At 42.1% G+C, this 24397-nt stretch overlaps 2 protein-coding genes across 5 annotated transcripts in view; one reads left to right on the forward strand and one right to left on the reverse strand.

The window, feature by feature from the left end:
- egln1a (egl-9 family hypoxia-inducible factor 1a) overlaps nucleotides 1–17607 on the forward strand; it is a 40913-nt gene extending 23306 nt beyond the window's left edge. The window contains exons 2-5 of one of the 3 annotated variants that reach the window (XM_080868828.1): nucleotides 1118–1237; nucleotides 16357–16493; nucleotides 16582–16649; nucleotides 16751–17607. In XM_080868828.1, the coding sequence (XP_080724954.1) occupies nucleotides 1118–1237; nucleotides 16357–16493; nucleotides 16582–16649; nucleotides 16751–16806 (381 nt within the window). In that variant the 3' untranslated portion in view covers nucleotides 16807–17607. Of the gene's footprint in view, nucleotides 1–1117; nucleotides 1238–12102; nucleotides 12665–16356; nucleotides 16494–16581; nucleotides 16650–16750 lie in introns of those variants that run through there. The other 2 variants (XM_080868829.1, XM_080868827.1) reach the window with 2 other exon arrangements.
- Nucleotides 17608–18853: 1246 nt separating this feature from the next.
- gpr137ba (G protein-coupled receptor 137Ba) lies at nucleotides 18854–24397 on the reverse strand. Of its 2 annotated transcripts, none has more exons than XM_080868388.1 (7): nucleotides 23174–24397; nucleotides 21632–21681; nucleotides 21304–21526; nucleotides 20606–20752; nucleotides 20027–20155; nucleotides 19788–19909; nucleotides 18854–19680 (listed from the first exon to the last, which is right to left on the reverse strand). In XM_080868388.1, exons 1-7 carry the CDS (start codon nucleotides 23552–23554, stop codon nucleotides 19587–19589), a joined length of 1146 nt encoding a protein of 381 aa, XP_080724514.1. In that variant the 5' UTR covers nucleotides 23555–24397; the 3' UTR covers nucleotides 18854–19586. The 2 variants fall into 2 exon arrangements, with proteins under 2 accessions (XP_080724514.1, XP_080724513.1); XM_080868387.1 differs by having other exon boundaries at nucleotides 18858–19695; nucleotides 23174–24394.

A 24397-nucleotide genomic window follows, 5' to 3' on the forward strand; every position in this document is an offset into this window, starting at 1 on the left:
AATGTGGACTGACGCAAGTAACTGTGATCAGACATGTAGAGTAAGAAGATGCCGACGTGGGTCTGATGTCATTTTATTTTAATGCTCTCACTATGGCGTTAAAAGGCTTTGCACGCAAAGATTTACAATTTTTCTGTGGTGCAGTGAAATAATCATGAAATTTGTGCATGTACAGAAGTAAATGTACCTGTTCAACTCCCGGATGTTCATTTTGAATCCCAGCACCTTCAGTCTTTTCTTTGTTGAAAGGGTAGCTTTAACTTCTAAATGTGCTAGCATAGATGCTCTATAATATTTTACAGGGTAGAAACCCCGAGGAAGAAGTTTAGTCTACACTGAGTGTTTATAATAATGTTGCTATGGTTTATGTTGATGCAAGTTCTTGAAAGAATGTGGATGAACTTGCCTTTGTCTGTCATATCGCTGCTTAGACACTGCTTAGCATGAGGGCTTATTCCACCCTGTGTGCACGTTCACCACTCATCTGAAAAGAAAACACACGCTGTTTGGTGTTCAAGTGTCAGCTGTAATTTCCAGTGCAAAAGCTCTGAGATGTCTGAGAAATCTCTACTGTTAAAGAAAACACATTTTTCTGTATCACAGTCCTCGGGGTGGTGTGCAAATCACCGCTTGTGTGCGTCTTATTCCTGAAGGGCATTCGAAGGAGCGGGCGTGCTCCCTCGATGTTTACACCGAGAAGTTTACAAGAGCTCGTGGAGGTTCACTGCCAACACCCAAGCAGATCATGCAAGTCTTAGTAGAGCAGGAAGAGACGAGGGGAAGTTGCAGCATGATATCTCCGGTTTATTTTCCTTGCCAGTTTAAAGTTTATAACGAGGCAGCTGTGTTTTAGGCAGCTTGTGCCTTGTGTCAGTCCTGGTGCAGGTGAGGCAGTGCTACAGTCAGACTGCGGCGAGGCTTTCTGCTACTTCCACATCACGAGCCAGCAAATGCAGTTCGAGCTCCTTTGCTCCCGTTCTTCCCTTCTTTCTTGTCCTTGCAGTACAGCTTTTGTTTGACAGATGAGCTGTAGAGACTGAATGCCTACATTTCTGCTGTTGTCACTGCATATCTGTTTTTACTAATCAGGGGTTTTTTTTCATGTTCCTCTCTTCAGGCAATGGTGGCATGTTACCCCGGAAACGGGACAGGATATGTGCGCCATGTGGATAACCCTAACGGCGATGGACGGTGTGTCACATGCATATATTACCTTAATAGAGATTGGAATGCCAAGGTATGGTAGTGATGTGTGGAGAACCTTCTTGTTATCACCATTTGATTCAAGAGTGATTTGAAATTAGAGCCCTACCGATACCCGGCCGTTATTGGTCTGCCGCAGATCTTTAACGAGTTTGAGCAATACTGGAAGGTTGATTTTAAGAAAGCAACCCCATCGTTTTGAGTTATTTTACATTATATTTTTTGTTTTAATTTCAATGACTCCTGTATTGGTCGGGCTCTATTTGAAATTATTTGTAAAATAATCATCAAAACAAAGTCATCTGTCATGTGTTTGTGTGTCAGGTCTTCATAACTTCTGACTTCCTGCCACAAGCATTTGACCAGTCAGTGCAGTTGTGGTGTGTGTGTGTGTGTGGCACTGTTGTCACCCTCCACCCTGCTTTATTCCATACACCACACCCGTACAGAGTTCATGATAGTGGTTACGTGTAGGTAAATGCTGTGTGGCCACTCTCCCTTTTTCATATTTCCCATTAAAATGCAGAGAAGGAAAAACACCCCATACTACCTTCCACGTTTCTTTGTTGTTGTTGTTTTATTACAGGAATTTTCATATAGTGGTCAAATTAATTGAACTTTGTGTCATACAGTACTTAAAATATATCCACAGGAATTCAGTATTATCCTAACTTTATTTTTAGATGTCCTGCTAGTAAGTTGAACTGCCTTTCACCTTTACAATTGCCTATTTCATTGAAGGTCTTAGAAATGTTGTCTTGAGATTTTTGTGCATATCAACAAGATAACGTCATGTACTTACTGCAGATTTGCGGAGAGCTCTTTCATGGTTTGATCCTCCTCATCCACCACATATCAAAGCTGCTCTGTTCAGTTGCTGACTGTAGAGGCCATTTGGGGACAGGGAATTCAGTGTTACTTACAAGAAACCAGTCTGAGATTATATAATATATATGACATTAGAGCAGGGCGATATGACCAAAAATATTTATCATGATATACATTTGAAAATTTGTGATAACGATATAACTGACGATATAATTGACACTAGACAAATTATTTTCAACTCCACAACTTTATTAGTGCAAACAAAAAACCATCAATGTATTTTCACTTAAACAAGCAGCTGTTTTTTATGTGCATTAAAGTTATATAAAAATTTAACAGTGCAAATGCAAATTCCTTGCTGACAATTTAACCAAAAGGCATTTCCAGTGGAAATTGGCCAACATATCCTCAGCATAACCATGTATAATATCCACAAAACTTAAAAAGAGGTTATACACACACAATAATAATAATAATAATATTATGTTGAAGCGCAGTACGTATCACTCCGCGAGGCTCCTGCCTACAATAGCCGTAATACTCCGACAATCCATCAAGCGGTGCGGGTTCGTAGCTTAGCAAAGTCGTACTAAAACATTTGACTGATTTGCTAACGCCGTGTACCACATAAAGGTCAGTAAACACAACCAGAATTCATACATAAGGCCCATGGGATTATAAGGGGTACTGTCGATTTTCAGAAAAATCAAAGGATTGGTTTTAAGTGTGCCGTATTTTCCAAAAAACATGGTAATAACGACGGCCCTCTAGCATGCTCTACCAAAAATAGTGCTTTGGTGTGTGTCTGACGGACGAAAGCTAAACCAGTTCCACATCACTGAAGTTGCAGCATTTTTACAAACCAATTCTGGTTCATCCGTTTCATTCAACGATCCGCTTTCGTCCTTCTCATTCTGCGTCGTCGCCATGCTTTTTCCGCCATGTGCGTATGAAAACAAAGGCACTGCGCATGTGCGTTTTACCCATATTCTATCGTGATATTTCGTTTTCTTATCGTTGCCCATTATACCGGTATTACCGTGAATAGTATGATATGGCCCAGCTCAATATGACATCAACATCAGGAGATGGGTACACTGGTCACAGAGTGAAGGGCATGGTCAAAAAATATTCAGGTAGGTCATGACATTTAAATGAAGCTCAGCTGGTATTAAAGGGGACAAAAGGGTGTGACATGAAACTGCCTCCCACACAATTACACCCCCTCTTTGAATCTGCTGCTGGAGCTCATCTGCTTTAAGGCTGACGTGTTGCGTGTTCAGTGTGATGTAACAGATGTGTGATGTAATGGGTGGTTATTTGAGTTACTCGTTCTGTCAGTTCAACCCAGTCTAGCTGTTCTTCTATGACCTTTGCCATCACAAGGCATTTTTTATTCATTTAACTGGATCATTTTTCCTTCCAGACGTTTCAGTAAAGCCTAAAGTTGTGCATGCAAGTGTAAGTAGATCCTCTTGGCAATATGCATTTAACTGCAATGTGCTTCAAGAGTTTGACGTATTTGTCCTTAGATAAGCAGTTGGGGAGCATACCTTCTAGACAGGTTCCAAGTTTCCATAACAGAAGGCAGCAACTGTAAAGTGGATCACTTTCATGTTTCTTTGAGGAGACGGTGACATGACACCAGTGCTGGGGCAGTATGACCTGTATTTGTATCGCAGTGTTTTTTAGTCTTTTTACAGAAGCAGGCCTTTTATATATTTTCACAGTAAGTTGTTTATCTGTCAGGATTGTGCAGAATAAAAAGCGTTTTACTGTCATAATAAAAACTAAATAAACATAGAGGGTTTTTTCTTTAAATGATTAAATAAAATAAAAAAATCTACTCTTGGGCTATCTTTAAAAAAAATATACATTTGAAAAGGGCTCTAGAGGCAGTTTTCAACATAGACTGTATATAAAAGATGGTCCTATCCACCATACCATAACCTGTTGCATAGTGAAGTCCTGGGTTGAAGCCTCAAACAGCATTTTCACTACTTTTTCAAACAGTCAGGAATAAATGGCGGGTCTGACAGTGAAATCAAGGGACACTGCATTCCCTGCTTTATCTTCCATTCTGACTGTAGTGAGGAACATAAGTTACTAATTGAACTGCATCTTACTGTCACTGTGACCTGAAACTAGCGACTGACCTCAAAGTCATTCACAAAGTGTTTATTGAGGTCGAAGAGCAAAGCAATCATTTTCCTACAACTGAAAGTCTTTGTGCAAGGCACTTGTCATTGGCTGTACTTGTTCAGAACTGGAAGCTGTGTCCAATTTGTACATATAGTAAAAGTTTCAGTTCACTGTATTGCCACATTTTGGCTTACTTTTTAAATGATTGTGGTGTTAATTGTTAATCCATTGTCATATAAAACACCTGTTAATAAAATAATCGTGAATTATTATTTGTCAATCTAATATAGTTTTGTTTTTTTGTTATAAAGAGGGTGCAGAGATCATACAGTTCCCCTCCCAATATGCTCTAAAATGCATATAATATATTATGTATAATCTCTGGGGAAAACCGTGTTGAGCGTTGTCTCTTCACCGATATAGCGATATTTGAAAAGATCATATTATGCATGAAATTAGGACTGGTATACCGGATGTGCGGCTATATCTGCTAGCATTACAAGTCACATGAGTAAACAAGAGGCTGACGTCCACACTTCCTTACATAGTTGACCTCCAGACCTGTATATGAAAATGACATAATTACAGGAAACTCTGTGCTGCTTTGAGATGCGAGTTTGCGGCAGGTCATGCATGAGTCTGTGTTCTCGCTGTGATTTCTTTCTAAACATCTATCACTGAGCGAGCAGTGAGGTGAGTGGAATGTGAGAGGAGACAAAATACACAGCCGAGTTAACAGTACTTTTACATTTAATTGCAAATACTGATACTGTGATCGACCCTTTTGCTGGTCACTTATGTACTGCTTTCAGCTGCTGCCTTATTCATCACAGGTCTCCACATACAACCCTCAGACCCTCAAAGGGATTCCTGGTTGTTTTAACATGTTGCTGTTGTTCATCTGCATTAATGCAGTTTCTGTGATGGTCAGGATGATTTACTTTGATTTGTGATAACAGTAGGTACTTCTTTTTTTTTTTTAGTTTATCAGATGTCACTACACCTTATTCAAAGCAGCAGTCTCCTGAATCTGACTTGCACCATTTACATTGTATTATCTGTTCTCTGAGCACTTCCTCCGCAGAATTGCCTGTTTTCTTATCTATATAGTAAATCTTTTCCTGTTAATGCGTATATCAGTCATGAGGTAGGTTGTACTGCTTTTTTTATGCGCATGCTTTAGTTGTTACAGCAAGCCATGTGCTAGATTCCTGTTGGACATTTGAATAATTACAATCTGGCCTCTGATTGGCTATAAGTAGGCTTATAGAATGTGGTTGCCTGGATACCGGGGCCTCACTATGAGAGAGTGACATGGCTTTGGAATGTTCAGGTTCAGTTGTTCCAGTTATTTACCCCCCAAATTTATGTCTCTTCAGCCGCCACGCCTTCTGTATAAAATCACTTTGAGACTTTAACATGTAGATGTCCATCTATCTGCAATGCAGTAAATAAAATGTTGATTTAATATTATACACTCATTTACCACACAGGCAAGCAAATGTAAGAGAAAGGAAATGACTCAGCCGCTTTACTGCATATACGAAGTGCAAAGTATGCTTAAAGGTTTAACCTACAACCCATATATTTTTCCCTCCTTTTGGAGTCACTTTAAACATCAAGCTAAAGTACTTTGCGACTGTAGGGAAAGGAAAAGCTGCCTTTCAGAAACCTCAGCATTTTAGTGTCTGCCAAGGTGAGTTGAGAGGAAAGCAAAACGACAAAATATGATCACTGAGAAACAAGGAGCCTTACGAACAATAATAAGGTTAAATTCATGTGTTGTAAGATTTGTTAAAATGGAAAGTAAAGGGGCCTAATCTTTAAAATATAGACGAGCTGGGCTGGTTCCACAGTAGAGGAACGTGATGGCCAAAGGTTCTGCCTCCAGTTTTATTTTTGGAAACTCTCTGAACCACAAGTCTGCACTCTGACAATTGTGTACTCTATTGGAATAATGTGAAAATGCCAGGCCTTAAAAATGCGATGCAGCTTTGTATGCACTGAGAAGAGTTTTAATACCGTTTCTCGATTTAAAGGGAGCTTATGAAGGGAAGCTTTTATGAGAAAATGTGTTCTTTTTGTTCTGGTTGCTCTCAGTACTGTGTTTTTGTTTTTGTTTTTGTTTTTTTTATGGGAAGGTGAATTAAAGGCTTTTCAGAGAGAGAGGCATGCAGACATCCTAAAAACATGAAAATATAAAAGTTCAATTAGGAAGTAACAATGCACCAACAGTTTTTTTTCACTGTCTTGTGACAGGATGTTCCGTTTTGTTGACAATGCTGCACAGTCGTCGAGACTGTTACGTATGAGACAAAGAATATATTCTTGTCAAAAATGACTCCCGAGATTTCTCGTAGTAGCAATAAAGGCCAAGGTAACATCACCGAATACACATGTTAAGACTGTGTTTCCCTGAGGTTTTTGGCCAATATACTTAGTTGGCTTTAGAAAAAGAAAATTACAGGTCATCGAATTCGTTGTGCCTTCAGATGTTTTTGTAGTTTAACCAACTGATGTGTGTGTTCTGGTTGTGTGTTTGAGTCTCATCTGCATGGAAATAGAGATTTATGCACTGTTTCTTTGTAACATTCCCTAAGGAAGCACGTTTAAGGTAGAAAGTATCTATCCCTAACACAGAACCCTGTGGAACTCCATGGCTACATACAGGAAAGAATCATCTCAGACATAAAAACATGGGGAACTTGAATTATTATGTTAAAAACCTGTGCTGTGTCAGTTTATCTAGTAGGACAAGTATAGAGATGAGTACAGTAGTCTGAGATTGTGACAAGATTGTTGGTGGCATTTGCCGTTTCTGTGATAAATCCTGACCTAGACAGACTTTAATGATACAGCTGTGAGAAAGATGTGATGTTCAAAATGGTCACCATTTTATTTTTAAAGATATGAAGAGTCATGTGATCATTGGTGGTGTCAGTCTGGCTACAGTGCTGGGTTTTTTTCCAGTCAGCAATGAGCAATATGCAATTCTGCCATTACTAAAGGCATATTTTTCAATGTTGTGATACTTTGGGTGAAATTCTTCCACATTAGTAAAACTCCCACCTCCCATGCAGCTGTATCGCAGCTGTATGAAGTATTTATATTTTGCAAGACTAGCTGCTATTTTTTAAAAGTTAATATGCTGTAAATTAGTAAGAAGTATGAAGTGTCCATACATGCTTTTTCTAGTATAATTATTTTACTCAGGGTTCCAGGGGATTTTATCTTCCTCCAGCCTACAGTGGGTGAGTGGCGAGGACCGGTCCTGCGTGCGTTAACACCCACGCTTGTAGTCGCCACTCCTATCATTCCTGTGAGCATGTCGCAGTAATCACCGCCACCATCACCAATACTAAAGCTAAAGTTATGAGCCCTGATTTACAGTAAATGTTATTTTAAATGATAAACATTCATACTGGTATCAGTGCAAGGTGCTGTCAGGTTTGGTGAGATTTTATTTGTTTAACTTGGACAGGGTGTAAAAACATCACGTCCCTACCACAGTTTCCAGCACCTACTCAAAAAAAAAAAAGTGTTTCATCAGCAATCTCAGTATTAGTAATTTCATAACTCTGTCATTGATGGGACGCTTCCTTTTATGAAGAAAGTTAACAGACTATTAATACTGAGAAAATTCTGGTAATGTGATTGCTGACTTTGAAATAATTTAAAGCTCAGCCGTCTGTTAAAGCAATCTGTACAGTCCACCCCAGTGTGTGACTCAAGCTGCGTGTGTGTGTGTGTGTGTGTGTGTGTGTGTGTGTGTGTGTGTGTGTGTGTGTGTGTGTGTGTGTGTGTGTGTGTGTGTATTTATAATATATTTATTAGGGTTGCAACAATACACAAAATTCACGGTTCGGTTCGATACTTTAGTGTTATGGTTCGATATTTTTTCGATACAAAAAAATGTTCATGGTTTTTTAATTTGTCATTTATTAAAATTATAAATATATATTTTAACTCAAAAGTACAGTTTTTAAATTTAATGTTGCTGAAACAAAAGTACCACCCAGCACGCCCCTGCGGGCGGTTTATCCTTCAAGCTCGGGTCCTCTACCAGAGGCCTGGGAGCTTGAGGGTCCTGCGCAGTATCTTAGCTGTTCCCAGGACTGCACTCTTCTGGACAGAGATCTCCGATGTTGTTCCCGGGATCTGCTGGAGCCACTCGCCTAGCTTGGGAGTCACCGCACCTAGTGCTCCGATTACCACGGGGACCACCGTTACCTTCACCCTCCACATCCTCTCGAGCTCTTCTCTGAGCCCTTGGTATTTCTCCAGCTTCTCGTGTTCCTTCTTCCTGATGTTGCTGTCATTCGGAACCGCTACATCGATCACTACGGCCGTCTTCTTCTGTTTGTCTACCACCACTATGTCCGGTTGGTTAGCCACCACCATTTTGTCCGTCTGTATCTGGAAGTCCCACAGGATCTTAGCTCGGTCATTCTCCACCACCCTTGAGGGCATCTCCCATTTTGACCTCGGGACTTCCAGGTTATACTCGGCACAGATGTTCCTGTACACTATGCCGGCCACTTGGCCATGGCGTTATATATGGTTCGATACTTTGGTGTCACGGTTCGATATTTTTTCGATACAAAAAAATGTTCATACCTTTTTTAATTTGTCATTTATTAAAATTATAAATATATATTTTAACTCAAAAGTACAGTTTTTAAATTTAATGTTGCTGAAACAAAAGTAATTAAAAAAATAAATATATCTCAGGGCTCTCAAAATTTCAAAATCCCTGGTAGCCCTTTGGGCAGGGACTCTTCAGTTTTTGGTTGCCCAAAATAAATTTAAGTAGCCCGAATAAAAAAGAGAGCAATTTTTTGATTGATGTTTTGTTTCCTGTTTTGTTTCCTTTACAATATTATACATTAAAGTTTAATATTGTAAAGGAAACAAAACATTAATCAAAAAATTGTTGAAAAACAAATTACAACATTGTATAAAAATTGCAATCATCAACTCAAATACTTGGTTCTAATTGAACAGAAATTTCTATGAACTTGTAAGAACTGTGTAGGACATGAATCCATCTGTGTCAGATCCTGAATTTGAAATTTCCGCTGAAGTCACGGGTAAGAGACAAGTGGAACCAAGATCTAGGCCATTTGCTTTTTGAAGTTTGCAAAGACTGCTACATTTTGCCAGTGGTAGTTCACTCTTTGCAACATAGTACGCTGTTCTAAACAGATTTTTCAGGTTTATTTTTAGTATGTTATTTGCAATTGGTGTTTGTTCTGGGAAAGATATTGCAGACTGAGCAATAATGCGTTTCTTGCATTTCTCATGGGTTCTAATGGGGGCCTTTCTTAAAATGACTGGTCCCAGTAACAAAGGCGCTTGTCGACTCAGAAATCGAGAGAAAACCAACAACACACCCGGCAGAACATTATGTTATTTACACGGGTGCACATAAGTGGTCCGCATGTCGGCATTCGCTGTCAAAATAAAAGACGCGCACCAGATAAGAAGTTGCAACGCGCGTTTGCGTCCATATAAAAAGCACTGTTTTTGTCCGCTAGAGTGGGATTTTCACGGCACATTCCGCACCACATCTCTGTGCGTTCATCATTTGTTTGAAGCCAGCTCACCTCCTGCAACCACTTTTCCGAGAATACGTGCTTCTTTTGTGGTTCGGACTCCTTCTGACATTTGTTTGGAGGTGGAGGAACATCACAGTAATTGCTTAAAGGAGCTTCTTCGACATCTTTAAGAGTTCTAAACAAATGTCTGTCCTCCTCCAGAAAATCTTATGTATGCAAACACGCGTTGCAACTTCTTATCTTGTGCCCGTTTTTTTTTGTTTTTGTTTTTGTTGTTTTTTTACAGCGGATGCGCACCTGCGGACCACTTATGTGCAGCCCTGGTTATTTAGCTCGTCATATTGCAGCCACAGAAATTCTTTTGTCCATGAAACCATAAAGCTGCACTTTCTTTTTGCCTTATAGTCTGATTTGTCATAACTTTCACCCATAATCTTCACCCTGACACATACACATAACGGTCAGCGATTCCCTGCGCGATCAACCTCTCATATGTTTAAGCTTGCTGCGGGAGATTTCACTTGTCATGTTTGCATAGTAAGCTAACGATTGATAAGACGATGTCAGAGGAATTGGTGCACAAATTATCATCACTCACCAATCAGTGCTGTCGCTCTCTATACACAGTTCGCGCGATTGCAAAGTGAAAGCAAAAAACAAGCGCAAATTCAAACGCGATTTCAATATGTCACATTGACAGTGGCTCATCGATGCCAATGACATAATTACCCAGCTACATTTCTGAAAGAATGCAAAAGCATTGACATATATTTTTACTTCCTACAATAGCCCGACTGGAAAGATCGCTAGCCCCGGGACGTCGGGCTAGCGATTTTGCGAGCCCTGTATCTGATTGAGGAATCACTCATCTTTGGAAAAGAGAGTTTATTACAGAGAAATGGCTCTTTCCAAAATAAAAGCTATACTATACGCTTCTTCTGGGCTATATTCTCAGCAGCATATCCGGTTGTTCAGTCTGACGTCACTAGCCGTGTCTGGGTCTAAACCCCGCTGCAAGTCCATATATCAAACGATCACTGTGGCATTACTGAGAGTTGAAAAACTGTCTAAAGTCTTTCATCTTTAGTAAAATGATCAGCGTTCTGCTCTACCAGGTGTAACAATTGAGTTTAACATCCAGGCATCCATGAAAACGGAATTTATGACATTTAACTGAGTTAGAAGTTAGCAGGGAGTTAGCTCGCTAGCTTCTATCTAAATACAATATAGCATGTCCTGACTGCGGGGTTTTGGAAACAAATTCAAACGTACAGCTCTGTTATCACTTCCAGCATAAATGAAGACAGAAAACTAAACAGCAGTGACGTTTGTAGGGTTACTGAAGTTGGGCTAGCTGGTATATAATGATGTGCTACGTGACCGCTAGCGACACAGCTATGCTAGCATAATATAGGGCTTTGGAGTTGACGTCACGCCGCAATGCATTGTGGGAGCGCGGCACCATTTTCGGGGTCTACGAATCAAATCAAACACACTGTGTTGGAACAATGATTACAAGATGCTTAAAAGCAGCTCAAACGAGAATGGACTGTATAGAGACCGATTGCGTCCAGAGGCGAAGCAGCGGTACTTGCAGAAAATAGCGTGCATTGGAAATGTGGGCCCGTATGAAATACGGCCGTGGAGTAGAAACCCTGAAGACCAACCGCTATTGACGTAGCCTGACATATTTCATACCTTATCTGTGGAATCAGCGCGTAAAAGTCGTCATTCAAACAAAGGTAAGTCAGCTCGAGTACTGCGTGTGAAATGCGTTTGATTTCCCTGCAAACATTCACATTAGTGCAGCATAAATTCATTCATGAGGGGAAATTACAGTGAGAACATGTGGAGGCTGTTAGAGGGATAACATAGTGAGTTCAGTGCATTGATGTGACATTGTCCTGAAGGATTGTTATTCTTTATGGTTAAAGAAATTGCAATGATTTATTAATGTTTATTATAAATATTCCTAATTACACATCTTGCTTCCATATTTGTATCCTGTGTCACTAAAAATACATTTTATTTTAATTTTATACATTGATTAATGACCTGCAGAATCTCCTTATCATATTAAGTGATTCATAATTGTCACTTTATGCTTTCTCCATCTCTAAAGTGATGACATCCTTGCATTACATGCTTTAGGTTCATTTTCTGCAGGCAGGTTTCTGACAGAGAACAGACAGATTTACACTATAACCTGCAGCGTTCTATAGATGGACACATAAAGAAATGCATAATTACATGTATGTGCTAACTTTCTAAACACTTTGTTACATTTATGATAAAGTAGATAAAACACATTTACGTCGGCCTTGGCTCATAGTTCTTGTCTTTAAATGAACTTTGTCTGTGTGTGTTTCAGGTGCTGCTCTCTCAAAGACTGAATGAACCAGCATTGCAGCCATGGGTCACTGTGAGCATCACAGGGAAGGTTGAAGTCGCCCACTGCAGCTGTAAGGCCGGAGTCGCAGAGACCTGCACCCACGTCGCTGCTCTTCTGTCTAAAGTAGACGAAACAGTGTTGATCCGTGGCACAAGGACTGTTACAGATGAACCTGCATACTGGGTTTTGCTGGGTAATGTGACCAAGATACAGCCTGAGGTTGGCCATAAGATAGACTTCTCCCCTTCAGCTGCCCAAAAAAAGGCTCTTGATCAAAACATAAACAGACCATCTGTAGTGACAGGTAAAAGGAGCCGTCCTCAAAAAAGAAATCCCACCTGCTACTGTGGAGGAGTTGTCACTGCTATTGGATACTTTGCTGGAACACGGTAAAGCTGTGGGTTGTGGGAATGACCCATAATGTTTTATCTAGGGGTCTAGATTTATGCCTGTAGTGCACTGCTGTGTAAATAATTTGCATTTACTGAATATGTACTGACTGAGTCCCACTGTTCAAAAGTTGAATAAAGAAACAAAATAATTTTGCCTTTTTTTTTATTAAAACCACTTTATAGAGCATCACATCAGTAACAGTGTAAAATCCATATCATTTACAGTTTACAAATGACAAAATGTTTACACCAAATCATGAGTGTTTACATGATATCACCCACTACTAACGTTACTTTATTTACTGTATCTTTTGAAAAAATAACAGCACAAGACTTAAGAATATTTAACAGGAGCAGGTTTCATTTTTCCCTGGTTTTACTACCACACTGTTCACTAAACGCAGCAAACCTTCACCATCTTATCCAGGAGGGTCACCTCTTCACCCTCACATGGAAGAAGTAATTTGATTGGCATGGTGGTATGTTTGAAGCAGGTCCCTTGTGTAGCGCTGGAACTCAGTCACGATGTTTCATCCATTTCATAGGCTGGTTTGCTGCAATAATGCCAAATAATTAGCAACTCTATAAATAGAAGGTAGTTCTGCAAAATCACTCAGTAGGATGTTTGTTCCAATTTGCTATGACCTCAGAGCGCATCGAAAATGAAACTAATAGGCTATAAAGAGTGATATGAACATATTTAGAACTTACCGGAATGAAAATGTCTGGAGCACCAACAGATATTTGGAGATGGAAGAGAACTGCACGTCAGCTCGTCTCACAGCTGCTATCCAGGCTGGACGCCTTCGTTTGCTAACATCGATACACGAGCTGCTTCCGGGTTGGGAAAGAATGAAAAGATAAACCATTTTCAACCTTATTCTCTTGCCGGTCGTGCGATCGAACATTGCAGCCGACCACACAGCAAATACGAACCGTGGCTGTTGTGCGTGCTCCCTTTTCACTTGCGCTAGACCCCCAAAATGGCGGATCGGGCCAAAATCCTTTCCACGCCCACCCCCGTGACATCACGCTCCAAAGCCCTATAAACAAGCTAACTTTTTTTCCACTCGATAAAAGTTAACGTGAGTGTTCTCGGTGGTCAGGAACAAATGTAATCGCATGGCAGGATGCTGTAAAAGGACCAAACTTCAGCCAGGAGAACAACTGAGATAATCCATCCATAATACCAGGTTAGTCATTCATATACTGCTGCATGGGCTGGGCTGTAGTTACATCCTACGGTTTTAAAAACTGAGCTTAAATAAACGATTAGTGGTAATAAAAGCCGAGGGAGGTCAACAGGGATCACTGACTGTTTTAGGAGCTTTTTGAGATCAAATAGAAGAAAATACATAACATTAAACATGTTAACAACACAAAAGCCATATTAAACGCAGACTACTTTAGACCCGGAAGTAGGATTCGTCGCGTCATCACTGAACAACCGGATTGTAGCGGGTCAGGGCTGTTCGGGGTTCTGTTTGTACAGTTATATTTTGTTTATGTTGCCATAGTGACGGGTGACGCCCTCTCGCTGCGACGGTGTGTCCTTCCGGGGTCAGAGGGCGCCCCGTGTGGTGGTGTTGTTGCTGTGCGGTTGCCGCGCTGAGCAGTTATCTAGCGGCAGTGTTCTTCTGCAGATGTCAATAAACGGCTGTGCTCCCTGGCTAGCTCACGGGAAGCAAGACCAAACGACACCTCCGTCTCCTCGTTGTCTGAGCTCGCCACATTGGTGTCAGAAGTGGGATGATGGTGGCACTCCATGTTCTGACCCGAGTGACTTTCCCCCGCCGGTCGTGACCGACCGGTGCGCCAAAAGAAGGCACCCGGACATTTGCAGGACTTTGTGTGGGGTAATGGGGTCGTCGGGGACGACTGACCCCTTAGGTGGGGACTATGTAGCGGGTCAGGGCTGTTCGGGGTTCTGTTTGTACAGTTATGTTTTGTTTATGTTGCCATAGTGACGGGTGACGCCCTCTCGCTGCGACGGTGTGTCCTTCCGGGGTCAGAGGGCGCTCTGTGTGTTGTTGTTGTTGTTGCTGTGCGGTTGTCGCGCTGAGCAGTTAGCTAGCGGCAGTGTTTTTCTGCAGATGTCAATAAACGGCTGTGCTCCTTGGCTAGCTCACGGGAAGCAAGACCAAACGACACCTCCGTCTCCACCTTGTCTGAGCTCGCCACAATATTAAACATATCAGGTCCCCATAAGGAGAATCATGTGCTAACGGCTGTCTAAATGACTCGGGTAAAGTTTGTAGCATGCATGCTTGTTGTTTTTGTCTGCTTCCACTTGTCTTTGCACTAGGATGATGTCGGTGTAACCGTGTAGTCATATTCGTTGTGTTCCCACTAGTGCTGTCAACGTTAATCTCGTTGAAATGACGTTAACGCCACAACACGGCAAATCTCCGTGCGTGGGGCTAGACGGCCAACACATTAATGAGCTAACTGCGTTAACATACTAGTTCCCACCCATGTAATTGAGCATTGCGTGGCACATCCAACATACTGTTTTACTTTAGTCCATGACGCGCTTACCTTCAGGGTCATACGTCACATGAAAACCAAAATAATTCCAAACGCCAGATCTGAACTATTGAGCATAAGGACAATAGTTTGTGGCAATCTGTTGATGTAATTAGCTGTAATCAATAATAAAGAGTTGCACTGGTGATCCAGAGCACAGCTAACTATTGAATATTAATTCCAATCATGTCTTGGGCTTTTTTTCTACTTACATGACTTTACTGACTGGCTGAACTACAGGATGGACTCCAACCCTGATTCTGTATTTGAGGATAGCCTAAGAGTCTATAGCCATGCTAGCATTTGCTGCATTCAGCATGTTCAGTTCAGCTCCATGTGGGTCAGGAGGTCGTGCCCTTTAGGCAAAGGGTAATCCTGGTTGGGTTAATCCATACAACCTCATCTGCAGGCCTGCATAATAATGGTCAGGCCAGGTGGCTGCCCCTCCCTGAGCCTGGTTCTGAAAGTACTTCCTGTTAAACTGGAGATTTTCCTTCCCACTTTCGCCAATTAGGGTGTCATGGACGTTGACGGATTGTTGTGGTTTTCTCTCCATTATTGTAGGGTCTTTACCTTAGAATATAAAGTGCGTTGAAGCAACTGTTGCTGTGGTTTGGCGCTGTATAGATAGAATTAAATTAAAATCACATACATGGAGTTAAACTGCTGTTAAAATGAGTGGTCCCTGAGCTCGTTGACTCAAATTGCAGGGGAAAACCATTTCTCTCATCTTCTTTGTCGCTATTGTGCTTTATTTAGTTTGGTCACACCATTGGCATTCCCCCTCATTCACTGTACATGGGAATAGCATTACATTAGGGTGTGAGCCTTTATACTGTGCCAGTTTGCGTGTGAAGAGAGGGCTATCATATCAGCTGTGTGAGAGTTTAAGCGGCACGCTTGCAGCAATCTGCTTTTTCACTCCCCAGCTCCTTTATCCAGCCACAGCAGTTTTCCTGTGGGTTATTCTTCCTATCCCTCCACAGGAAAGCCGTCCCCCGCTGCTGCTTCCTATCCTGAGCTTTCCTCCTTGCCCTTGGAGTTGGACAGCCCTTTTCCTTCGACACTATCGTTCCACGTTGATAACTTAAGAAGCTTTTAAGTGTCTGTTTTATGAGTAGTACATGTGTTTATTGTGGGGGCCTCCTGTCTCTGAATAGTTACCTGTCAGCGATGAAGATTAAGTCCAGAGATGTGATCACTGCAGAAGCTTCACATATGTTTGCTTCCTACGGTCTCGCTTTACCTTCCTGCTATTGCTTTGTCCTGATTTGTATACATAATGGGGTTGTTTATTCGTGTTCTGCTCTTCCAGGAACATGGAGGCCTTCTTCGAATCTTCCCAGAGGGAAAGGCCCAGTTTGCCGACATAGAGCCAAAATTTGACCGTCTGCTTTTGTTCTGGTCGGACAGACGGAACCCTCACGAGGTTCAGCCCGCTTACGCCACAAGGTCAGTGTCTAAGTGTGTCCGCTGCACATGCTCAGACAGTCTCGTTCTCTTTTACGGGAGGCTCACTGCTCCCGTTCCATCTTCACAGGTATGCCATCACTGTGTGGTATTTTGACGCAGACGAGCGAGCCAGAGCTAAAGAAAAGTACTTAACAGGTAGGATTTAGCGTATCAACTGCACAGTCTTTGCTTCTGGGTATCAACCCCTTTGTGATGTCTTACGTCATCTCTTGTGTGTTTGTTTCCCTTGCGTGCAGGTGCGGGGGATAAAGGAGTAAAAGTTGATCTCAACAAATCGTCAGATCCCAGCTAGTGGGATGCACAGTTCCCCTGCAAACAGCCATTAAGTGCTCTGTCCTAAGAATGTGGCCTATAGTGAGCGTGCGAGTGTGTGTTTTAACTGCCATACAGCAGACTTTAGTATGAGTGGGTGGAAGATCTGTGCTTATGGAGAGAGAAAAAAACAGACAAAAATCTGGTGATTTCTGTTCATTTTCAGCCAACCTCTGCGACCCAGCGGAACTTGAATGTCATAACATTGTACTGAAAGGGATAGTATGTTGTTTTTGCTCTATTTTCTTTCACCTCTGGTGAAGGAAGCTTATGTTACAACTGACATTTTCAGCCATTTGCTTTGAACAGGTATTAAGCTCAGAGCAAGTCTTCATCTTTTTTTTCTTTTTTTTGCTGTTTATTTTTTAAAGGTACAGTGTTCTGCAAATTTGTCATGTGTTATGCTTTTCACAATGAATCAGCTGTTATAATAAGCTACTGTATGTGCTTATGTTTGCAGTCATTTCAGAAATGATCTAAAATTCAGATTCCCGTCAGAACGTCTTAGTTTAAGTTCTTCTGCAGCGCAGTAGATGCTAATGGAGGATACATGAACTCGCGCTGACTGATCATTTGTATTTTCAGCGTTGCAATGTGAATATGCGCAGAAATGCATCTTAAGGCTACCTGAAACGTGATTTCTGAGTCAGTTTATTTACGCATACCAACCTTCCACACGCTGCATGAGCAAATATTTTTAAAGCGTGTCTAATTTGTTTTAATCCAGTATGTCTGGACTAAGCAGTATTTGAACTCTCTAAGCAAGGTGCAAGCGCCCCCCCCCCCCCCCAAAAAAAAACTTTTTTTAAAAAAGGCATGAACTGTGTTGCTAAAAGCACTTTTCAGATTTGGTTTTATTGCAAATCGTCATCTTCCGATGTCAAACAGTCTTATGCAGTTTTTCCTCACATTATTCAGGCTTAACATGAATTATCGGACTCAACATCAAGTTTGCAAGACACATGCTTAGACAGTATCCTTGACAAGGACTCTGTTTTTATGTGCAGTCCTGGTTGCACCATATACAGTACAAAGATCTGTGCTGCTCCCTGCAGGAAACTTGCTGTACTGCATCTTTTTTTGTTTGTTTGTTTGTTTGTTTGGAAGTTTTTTGTCCGTAGATGCGTTGCTGGCTTCAAATTGAAATGAGCATCTATTTTTGGAAATAAAAATAAAAATTTCTCAGTTTCAACAATTGATATGCTGTCTTTGTGCTCTTTTTGGTTTTTAGTTATTTTACGCAGTTACGTTCTAGAGAAGAGCTGACGTGTCTGTGCTCAGAAGTGCTCTCCTTTTCATCACAGCTCAATGGGAAAATGTGTCAGGGCTGCAGAAGCTGTTATTAGTCACGGAGCATGATCATTATGTAACAGTCGTCATGGGTTCACCTAAACCTATTTGTGTTATGTAGGGTTTGAAGATTTGCCATGAGTAAAGGTGACACAGCTAAAATTTGTGATATTGGAGTTGCAGTTTAAAAGGACAGAAATTAAAATGCTCCATCGCATTAAGTACAGATAGATTAGATTTGAATAGTAGTAACTGGCTTTTTTTCCATTGTGAAACCCACAACTGCACGCTGCCAAATTTCAGAGGCAGTGAAGCAACCACAAACTGTAACATCTGCGCCATCATCTTGTCATGGGGGAAATGAGGTTATTCTTCTAGCAAGCTCTATTTGGTTTTCATCAATGTGGTTATCTCAGCTATCCAGTTTTTTCTAGTCATCTGCAGATGCTGCGCTGAAATCTCATTTACTGTAGGACAATTTGACACAATGTTGAGGTTCTTTTAAATCACCTGCCAGACACAGTTTCTATTCACTCTTTAGTCTTTGGAGAAGGCTTCAGATCTTTGAAGATGACCCTCCACGCTTCCAATAGCAGAGAGGACAAGTCCTCGTTGTCAGGTGTTCAAAGAAAATGGATCACTCTCTAAAGAGAGTTTAGTCATCAGTACCTAATCTTGTTTTTTTGATTTTCTGTTCCTAAGTGACCACAAACCCTTGTGAGTTCTCCTTTGAGTGTTTCATTAATAGAAGCTGGAGAGGAAAGCCATCTCTTTCTGCTTTCTAGCAAGACTGTTGAAGTTAAGTATCTTTACCGTTAGTTTCTTGTGCTTATCTAGCTCAAGGCACTGACATTTATGTACTGAGAATTACTAGATTCCTAAAAGGAAAAGACATACTCCTCATGTGTTAATGTCATAGATGACTCCAGGTGCTACAGAAGTCTCCACACAGTCTCTGCACATTTTTTGTACAAAAAGATGAGAATCTGTAGCTGCCAAAGCTGTACGTGATCCACATAGAAACTATTCTGGTGTGATATTAAAACTAAACTTCATTTGTACATTATTTTTCTTTTTTGTTTTTTAATATGAACTAAATGAATATCTTCTCTATAGAAACAAATCTGTATGGAAAAAATGAAACTTGTTCATAGATGTTACATAAAACAGAAATACAGGACATATTACAGAGATCAGGATATATATTAAGTAATATTCAATATAAACCTTTACAAGCAGATCAGGCTTTGTACAAAGTGTGTGCAAAATCACGTCCCTTTACTGGGTCTGTATACATACTGGCAACAAAAGTCTATTAGTTCTTTAGACAAAATAGAAAATTGGATGTTTGTAGTCTGAAGGGCACTTTGATCCCAGTGTGCCTTGGTCGGTCAGTCAGTGTGCAAAACTTTACAATTTAAAAAAACAAAAACAAAGCCACAGGTCCGAGGAAGTCATCATGGCCTTCTGTCAGTAGTGGCTGAGCTCCTCTGGAGGAGTGAAGTTGCAACTGTCATCGCCGATGTAGGCGCCGATGCCGCCGCTTTGGCTCCCCCACTCATAACTGTCGGCGGCGAGACTAGAAAGTCAAAAATCAAAACACTTGAAGCATCTCATGAACATTTTTTTCCTGTGCAGCAGTTTCCAGGGAACAGGTTGTGGCACGCTTACCTGGCTTGGATGTTTTGGGGCATTATGCTCCACGCTAGGTCATCGTCACTGTCGTAACGCCGCGGGTTGTCAAAGAAATAGGCCCTAGAGGAGAAGATGTGACCAGGAAGCCCAGTGCCGCTCTGCGGTACAAGACAAACAGAAGGCATCAGCGCAAACACTCAAAGGTAACTGTCCTCCTTATAAACCTGTGATCTCAAGGAGGGTTCCTGACTGGTTTAAGGTAACTGCTGGCTCACCCTGTCCAGTTTAGGCTGTCGAACTCTGAAGAAGAAAACGACAAGAGATGTGGGGAGCAGCTCCCACACGAACAAGATCACTCCGAAGACGATGTAGCCGGTGTCGCCCAGAGTCGACTGTAGGTCTGCCTGAAAGAAAAAAATTGACGCATGCATTTTAGAATAACATGAGAGCAAAAAGGGGACACATGCAAGTCTTGCTAAATTCTGACCAGCTAGTCTGAACAGTCAAAACACAGCTAATTGGCTTTTAAGAGATAAGAGATAAAATATTTAAAGGAGCTGGAAAACAGACTGATTTCTCTAGAACTTGCACTAAAACCCACTTTTTGTTACATATTTGCAGCAGAGCAAAGAAACAAAAAAGTAAGCTTTAGATGGGCCGGTCTGAGCTAGCATAGCTGCTTCCCCTTGTTTCCACACTTCCTACAGTCTCTTTGTGAGGTATCGATTTACTATAGAGAGCAATCATTCCTCTTATCCAGTTTATCCAGTTAGACAGGAAACCAAATGACATTTTCGGACAAATGCACTCAAACTTAACATGAACCATCGTGACCCCCTCCCCCAGTGATTCACCTGGTCTGAAACGTTGTACCAGTCATAGTCAAAGGAGTTAATACTCTTGTTTGAGAGTGCCAACACCACCAGATTGTAGCAGGCCCTGGATGCGTACAGAAGGATGACGATGGCTCCTATAATCGTCACCTGGCACACTGATGTCCCCTTCAGTTTAAAAAAACCAAAACAAAATAGAATGACTCGTGAATTCACGTTAGGCTGAAAATAAGACAAACTGGTGAGACGTCAAGAAATGGCTTAAAGAAAGTGCTCTAGATCGTCACTAAAAATATTATGTGCTTCCCCTTTCCACGCCTCACCACTCCACTAAGTTTCATGAAACTGTGCTGCTGGGTTTTTTGCATCAGCATGCTCAAAACTTGGAAAACAGACCTCCTTCATGCACAGGAGAAATTTCTGTATCTTTAATTAAGGTGTGATTGGAACACAAGAAGCATGTCCACACCGTATCGAACCTTAAGCTTTCGTATGCACCGCAGCACAATTTGTCACGCACAAGAACGACGCCCAGTTGCTAGGGAACTATCTCTACGTGGCAAGCACAAATTATGTGCAGAAGTGACTCTTCATACAAGGGTGCACAATACCTTTTGATGCTAGTGACGCACCGGCTGTTAAATCAGTCGTAAGTGGCAGTGTTCAGGAAGTCTACACCGCACCAATCCTGCCTGACTTTGAGTTGCAGGACATCTCACCTTGGACTCCAGGTAAATGTTGGCCAGCGACATCTTGGCGATCTTGTAAAGACACAAGGCCAGCGAGATGGCGCACAGGACGAAGAGCGTGTCGTTGATCGCGACCCTCACCAGCACGATGGTGTGGGCTTCTGCAGAGGACATCCTCACCAGCAGGGCGCACACCAGATTGACAACTAAAAACACCAGGCTGATGAACAGGAAGGTGAGATACAGTGGCAGCCTGGTGGTGAGGAAACAAAAACAGGCAAAGATTTATTAACCCCAAAAATTACTATTAAAAAGAATAAGACTCTTTATTTTATTTAAGTCCACCAGCTGGTCTTACCTGTACTTCAAAAGCTCCGGTGCATATTTGGACTTTGCCTTAAAAATAACCTGTGAAAAGGAAACAAACAGTTTCATTCAAATGAGCAATGGCCTTGTGTCAGACTGCTTTCACTTCTCTGTTCTTGCTCTCCGAAACGCACAAGACACTCTGATTAAACAGGAACCTCCAGGCTGTAAAACGATTTAGAGCTGAACTTCGGATATGCAATGGTCACACAGCGCAGGGCCTCAGAAGCTTTGAGCCTCGCTTCTCGTTCGCAACTGTGACTCACATCAAGCGCAATAGGATTTACGCTAAAAATAGGCTTCAGGCAGAGGCCAGAGGAGCTATTATTTTGTATCTGGATTATGTAAGCAGTTGAAGGAATGATTCACTGCATCCCACTTTTGCACCTGATGTGAATGGGAGTCTGTTGCACTGAGAGCAACAGGTAATATTCAGTGGACGACTTACTTCCTATATGAATCACCGTTACAGTGGCATGTCAAGCCCGGGGTCATGGCCTGTATCCTGACAATGCCTCTCTAAAATTCAAAATCCTGAAAAATTAAAAAATAAATAGAGCCATCCATCTAGCCATAGTGGGTGGGCATAAGAAAATTATGACATGAGGTTTATGGACCTATATTAGGTCCATAGGGGGCAATTGTGGCTCAAGAGTTGGGAGTTCGCCTTGTAATCGGAAGGTTGCCGGTTCGAGGCCCAGCTTGGACAGTCTCGGTCGTTGTGTCCTTGGGCAAGACATTTCACCCGTTGAAAGGGGTGGTCAGAGGGACCGGTGGCGCCAGTGTCCGGCAGCCTCGCCTCTGTCAGTGCGCCCCAGGGTGGCTGAGGCTACAATGTAGCTTGCCATCACCTGTGTGTGATGGGTGGATGACTGGATGTGTAAAGCGCTTTGGGGTCCTTAGGGACTAGTAAAGCGCTATACAAATACAGGTCATTTACCATATTATCAAAATGTGTTTAAACTGGCCAACTTGTTCAATGCAAATGAATTTTATTTATATAGCACCAAATCACAACAACAGTCTCCTCAAGGTGCTTTAGAGTGGAAGGTAAAGTCCCAACAATAGTACTATGACAACCCCAACAATCAGATGACCTTCTGTGAGCAAGCACCTGGTGACAGTGGGAATGAAGAACTCCCTTTTAACAGGAAGAAACCTCCAACAGAATCAGGCTCACAGAGGGGCAGCGATCTGCCTTGACTGGCTGGAGGCTATACCTAGAGTGACCAGGTGGTCCACCTTTCTCCCCGTCCTCCCATCCATGACAGTAGAATACACAGAACAATCACATACATCAGTGTTTTAAAGCAGCTCTCAGCATTTCCACATTATCCCACTCAAATCTACTCTTTGCCCCACATTTAGTTTGTTTGCTAGTTCATTATCACACTGCAAGTTGGATGTTGGACTAACTGGTTTATAAACCAGCTGGGGTGTGACACAATTTTTTTTAGCCCAGACATAGACTTCCCTCATTAATCAAACACTGTGCTGGCACACGAAAAAGAAAAATAACATCTGAGCAACTCACCTGCGCAAAGTACAGGTTCATGAGGCAGAGCGTGAAGAACTGCAGGCAAACGGGGAAGCAATAGAGCAGCCAGAAGGGAAAGGGTCCCAGAGTGTTGGCCGTGACAAAGTTCTTGAAGTAGAAGGAGAAAAGCACGGTGCGCAGCGCCGACCACAGCAGGCACAGAAACAGGAACACGGTCTGGTAGCTGAAGCGCTTGTGTCGGTACCGCAGGACCAGCCAGAGCTGGATGTAGATGAAGATGAAGAGGAGAGAGTAAAAGACGGTGTAGACCACCGTCAGGCCCAAAGTGACGTAGGGTGGCACGGCCGGGCTCAAAGTAGGCAGGGGCTGCGAGTCGTCCGACGCCCAGAGCCCCTTCTCCTCCGCCAGAGCCTCCATGACCTGCTCTCTGTGTCCGGGGTGAGAAGGAGGGGGGGTGATCACCGCCAGCTCCTGCGGCTTCACGGAGCCAGCTTGTCGGCTCTTGTCTCTCTCTCACGGCCGGCTGAAGAGAGAGATGGAAGCCAGAGGGAAAACAGGAGAAAGGGGGGGGAGAAAACAAGGCTGTCAAGACGAGCGAGGAGGGAAAAAACGCAGCAAGTCCAACTTCCTGCAGCCGATCCGGAGAGCGAAGCACGTGATCAGCGATGAGAATGAGCCGTTTGTCGGGAGAGAGAGCAGGAAGCCGCTCAGAGTTGCAAGCAGGAGCTCCGAGAGAGGACCAGCCTCCTCCAGCGCCCCCATCCGCTCCGTTCTGCTCACTCGTTTACGCGACGCATCAGCTGACGCAAGTCGCCGTACCTTTAACCCCGCGGAGGGGTTTCCCACCGCAGCGCAGATCCCGGGAGAGTTTACATGTGTTTACCTTCAGTTCATCAAGATGAGTGAAATAAAGAGTATAATTAATCACGCAGGGGGAGCTGCCCTTCCGGTTCACACAGTTTAATGACAAAAGTCAGGATCCTTAATCAGTTTTTATTTTTCTTTCATTTTGACTTTTTGAAATGTATTTATTTTTTACTCAGTTTAGTTTCAGTTCCTTTCCAGAGTGGAAAGTAACTAGTTTTTGACGTTTTATAATTTTTTAGTTTCAGTTTAGTTTTTAGTACGTAAAAAATATTTTTACTTCGGTTTATTAGTTTCAGTATTAGTTGTTTCCTTTATTGAATTCCTGTTAATGTATGGAGAGAATGTGTCAGGGTTAAGATTCAGGAAAATCTGGAAAGGTATTATACTGAAACA

This window comes from Rhamphochromis sp. 'chilingali' (genome assembly GCF_963969265.1).
Source record: "Rhamphochromis sp. 'chilingali' genome assembly, chromosome: 20".
NCBI lineage: Eukaryota > Metazoa > Chordata > Actinopteri > Cichliformes > Cichlidae > Rhamphochromis > Rhamphochromis sp. 'chilingali'.